Below are 4,397 nucleotides of genomic sequence, written 5' to 3' on the forward strand. Positions count from 1 at the left end.
GAGAAAAAGTGCAAAAATGCTTTTTCTATCTCCTTCACAATAAAACGCCAAACAAATAGTAAAGTGCCAAGTTTACACTTCACACAAACGACCTTAAAAGCAAAATACATTCCCAACAACTAAGCTTTTAATATTTCGCCCTAGATTTTAGTTAAGGCCAACAATTGCATTACAAGCACAACTATGGTTATTTTGGCCATATTTATAAGCATTAAGCAAATTTGAGATTTAATTAGCTTAACAAAGAGTAAACACTCAATAATGATAAGAAAATAAGAATACATTTATAATTATTAGCAAACAAGAGGAAAAAAGAAAGAAAGAACTAAAGCTAATAGTAAATAAAAATAGCAATACTAATTATTTATGCCAATATATATCACCAATTAAAATCTCTCAGAGCATGCTAACTAATCCTTAAGGGAGTGATCATTCTCATTAATTAACAAAAACTAAAGTTAAATGACAAAAAAAGATAGAAAAATTAAATAAACACCTAAATTAACAAACTCTTAATCTTAATTACCCTATCTAAACATTATTTTCTCTCTCTTTCTCACTTCACTCACTCTTCTAATTTGATCAATCAAGAAGAAGAAGACCCATTAGTACCACAAACAACATTTGCACCATGATTATTATTATTATTATTATTATTATCATTATTATTATTATTATGATCTTGATCACCACCACTAACACTATCATTAACATTGTTGTGAACATGTTCCAAAACGACACCGTTTGTTGCATTAGTAGTAACATCTTTTTTCCCAAAAGTGTTCTTATTGTTATGCATCCAAACTTTGAGAACGCTTCTATCAACACCAACCTCATTGCAAAACTCCATAACCAAATCTTCATCTCTTTTCTGCATCTTCCACCCAACACGTTCTGCAAACTCTTGCATCTTCTCCTTCTGTTCTTGACTGAACTTCGTTCGAAAACGTTTCCGAGGTGATGCAGCAGAAGCAGCAGCCATGGCAGCTGCTACAGCAGCATGATTCGCCGGCGCGGCTGTGGACTCCGGAGGGACTGAGAGACCGCCGGAAAGAGCGAGGAGCATGTGGGGTGCTGATGGGTAGTAAGAGGAGGAGATTGGAGGTGGAGAAACGGAGTTTGGGCTCCGGGAAAGTGGTAGTGGTGGTGGTTGTTGGAAAGGTGGTGGAGGAGGAGGGTGGTGACGGTGGTGAGGTTGGTATTCTATGACATGGGTTGTGGTGGTGGGAATCGGTGGCTCCTCTGGGTCACGACGGTGGAAGTTACGGTGGCAGCCACATGCGGCGCATTTTATTGAACTTGGGTCACCGGCGGTGACGTTCGGTGACGTCATGAACTCGCCGCAACCGTCGACCGCGTGGCCGCCTAAACTGGCTGCATGATTCTTCAAGCATTCTTTATAAGTAACCGCCGTCACAGGCACGGTGGCGGTGGGGCTAACAAGGTTGTGGTGGTGGTGGTGAGGGTGGTGCCGCTTCAAAACACCGTTGGAAAACGACAAAGGTTTAATATTAACCGCCGCGGCGGTGTTGTTAAGTGGTTGTTGGATCCGGGTTGGTGTCTCGGTTTCAGGCTCTACCGATTTCGCTGCCGTAGGGGTATTTCTGTCCATTAAAATTAAAATTTTGTGAATTTTTTTATGAGAGGGTGTAGGAATTGATGTAGATATATAAATAAATAAAAAGTGGCTAGATGAAGTTGAAGGAAGAGAAAGAAGAAGAGAAAGAAAGGAAGAGATTTTTGATAATAAAAACTTCTTGTTATGTCATATGTGGTTTCTTATGTGGTTGTGCCTTCTTAACCACTTATGTTTTTTAACCATGGTTCTAATCTATGGTTAAGTTGTTCACCCTTCTAGGGGTTAGATATGAGTAATAAATATATATGTATCCATAATGTAATAGTTATTTAAACATAAATAATATAAATGAATGTATTGATCGTGTATAAATTTTTACGAGAAAATGTATACAAAAATAGTATATGAGTTTGATATAGTATATTGAGTCTTAAAAAAGTAATAAAAATAAATTATTGATAATATAGTACTTGTATATAAATCTTTATAATAACACTACATATATATTATTACATTCTATTTTTATACCGACAATATATAAATGTTATACTCATAAATATACCCTTCCTAATACTACTAAGAATAATAATTGACCATATAGTTTAAAGTAAATACTAATTTCAAATTCTTATAATTTAAGATTATACTAGTTTGGTTCCTTAAAAATTAAAAAACTTAAAATAGTCCTACAAAATTTTAAATATGGATAAAATTAATAATTTTTAAGATGATATTACTCTCTATCACATATTATAAAACACACTAAAATACCTAATTTAACCATTATTGATTATATTAAATTTTGTAGAGAATACAACTCAACTCCTTGTTACTACATAGTAATAATTTGAATGAAATAGTAATAATGGTTTTAGTATATAGTTTGATTGATTATATTAATGTTGGGGTAAGGTAATGATAACGAGGTGAGAGAGAAGAGTATGATTTGTAGGATGAAGATGGAATGGCCTGCAAAGTTCTGAGCCCACACTGTAACATATCTTAATTTGTCAACCTGCCAATCAAGGACAGCTTCCTCAGTTAAATCATTGTTGCTTATTTTAGGGAATGCAATTATTTCTTTTTTATCTAACATAATAATTAAATTCAAATCAGAGTAATAATAATAGAGATAAGTGAATATGCCAAATGCATGTGACTCTCTTAACACTGCCCTTATTTTTTCCATTTTATTATTACATCTTTATATATTATTATTTTTTTCCCTTTTTTCCTAAACAACCCTTACGTTATTGAAATTGGTGCATTATAAACTTTATGAAAAGGGGTGGCATTTTAGGTAATTCCAATCAATGTGGTAATGAGTCACAAACCATTGTTGCAGAAAACATTTTACGCTATCTTTGGTTTAATGATAGAAAAGGTGAGGAGAGAAAAACAATAAAAAATGTGATGATTTTTAGTTGTCCGATATAGTAGAAAACATAAAAAAAATTGAAAAAAATAATATAATTATTAATAATGATACAATATGAATGATATAATATTAATATATAAAACTTTTATATTGTTAATACATATATTTTTTCTTTTAAAGTTAGCGTTGAAAAAATAATAATTAAACTTTCAACTTGATTGATTTTTTCTCCCAATATTATAAAAAAATATACAAGCATGATCCTACAATTTTTTCCCCTCCCTTCCATTGAATGTAAATCAAACAATCAAAAACATTTTTTTCTTTCCCTTTTCTTCTTCTCATTTTCATTCCTTTAGTTTTCAACTCAACCAAAGATACTATTAACTATTTAGATTGCATTATGCCACTTTTGAACTCTTTTTCTCGTCATTTTATATATGGGATTATGGCTTAATCAGAAGAATGGACCAAGATATCCATAATGGGGGATAACTGTGGTAGTAAACTCTTCATATTTATTTATCTCATGAATATATTTTAGAATTTTGGTCATAAATATATTAATAAATTATTTTTTAAAATATATTCAAAATTATAAAATCTTTATTTTATTTATATCAGTTCCATATTAATGTGATAGAAAATATTATTATGAGAAAATTGAGCACGTAAGAGTTTTTATATTGCATTATTCATCATTAATGTTTAATTATTATTAATTTTTTAATATAAGTAATATAAATGAATGATAAATAGTATATTATTTATATATAATCTTTAACTAACAATGTATAGATATTACACTCTATTATTATTATAAGATTATCATATGTGATTTAGATTTTTTAATGATTAAGTTGTCTTTAATAAGTAATTAACATACTTATAAAAATATACATGGGATGCCTTGGAGAGCACATTAAATGAGGGGGGAAAATATCTTTAACGTAGTGTTATGAGAAACGGACCGTACTAGATGATCCGATCAGGTTGATCATTGACCGGACTTGAAAAAGGTGATTATTTGTAGCTTTAACTGAATGAGAGTTGGACCGCTTTGAACCGACAAAATTCCGGTCCAACCGTGTTAAACCCGGTTAAATCAGAATAACACGGGAAGTAAACCAAACGGTATACTTAAAATTATAAAAAAATTTGGAAAAGTACTCTAATCTTTTGTTTTACTCTTGCCCAAAAAATATTGGGAGATGTTATTTCAATATAATTAGACATAATTATTAATTATATATGAAATCACTTGGTCCAACCGAACGGTTTAACCATTTGAACCGATTAAACCTGATACGAGACCTCTTTTGGTTTGACGTCTAGCTCGTGTTTCACAATATTGCTTTAACCATTCTATATAACTTTCTTTACCATTATCTGTTCTTTTAAAATTTTGCACTTCATAATTATTGTTTAAAATTAAATTTT

General features: G+C 31.1%; 1 protein-coding gene across 1 annotated transcript; it reads right to left on the reverse strand.

Annotated features, from left to right (window-relative positions):
- Positions 408-1,769, reverse strand: LOC109347338 (zinc-finger homeodomain protein 9-like). The gene has a single exon (XM_019587109.1). It carries the CDS (start codon positions 1,610-1,612, stop codon positions 587-589), a length of 1,026 nt encoding a protein of 341 aa, XP_019442654.1. The 5' UTR covers positions 1,613-1,769; the 3' UTR covers positions 408-586.

Source organism: Lupinus angustifolius, chromosome LG05 (genome assembly GCF_001865875.1).
Source record: "Lupinus angustifolius cultivar Tanjil chromosome LG05, LupAngTanjil_v1.0, whole genome shotgun sequence".
Classification (NCBI taxonomy): domain Eukaryota; kingdom Viridiplantae; phylum Streptophyta; class Magnoliopsida; order Fabales; family Fabaceae; genus Lupinus; species Lupinus angustifolius.

What these genes read in the sequence shown, in the direction of transcription:
- LOC109347338 (XM_019587109.1), bottom strand. Translation starts at nt 1,612, where the DNA reads ATGGACAGAAATACCCCTACGGCAGCGAAATCGGTAGAGCCTGAAACC.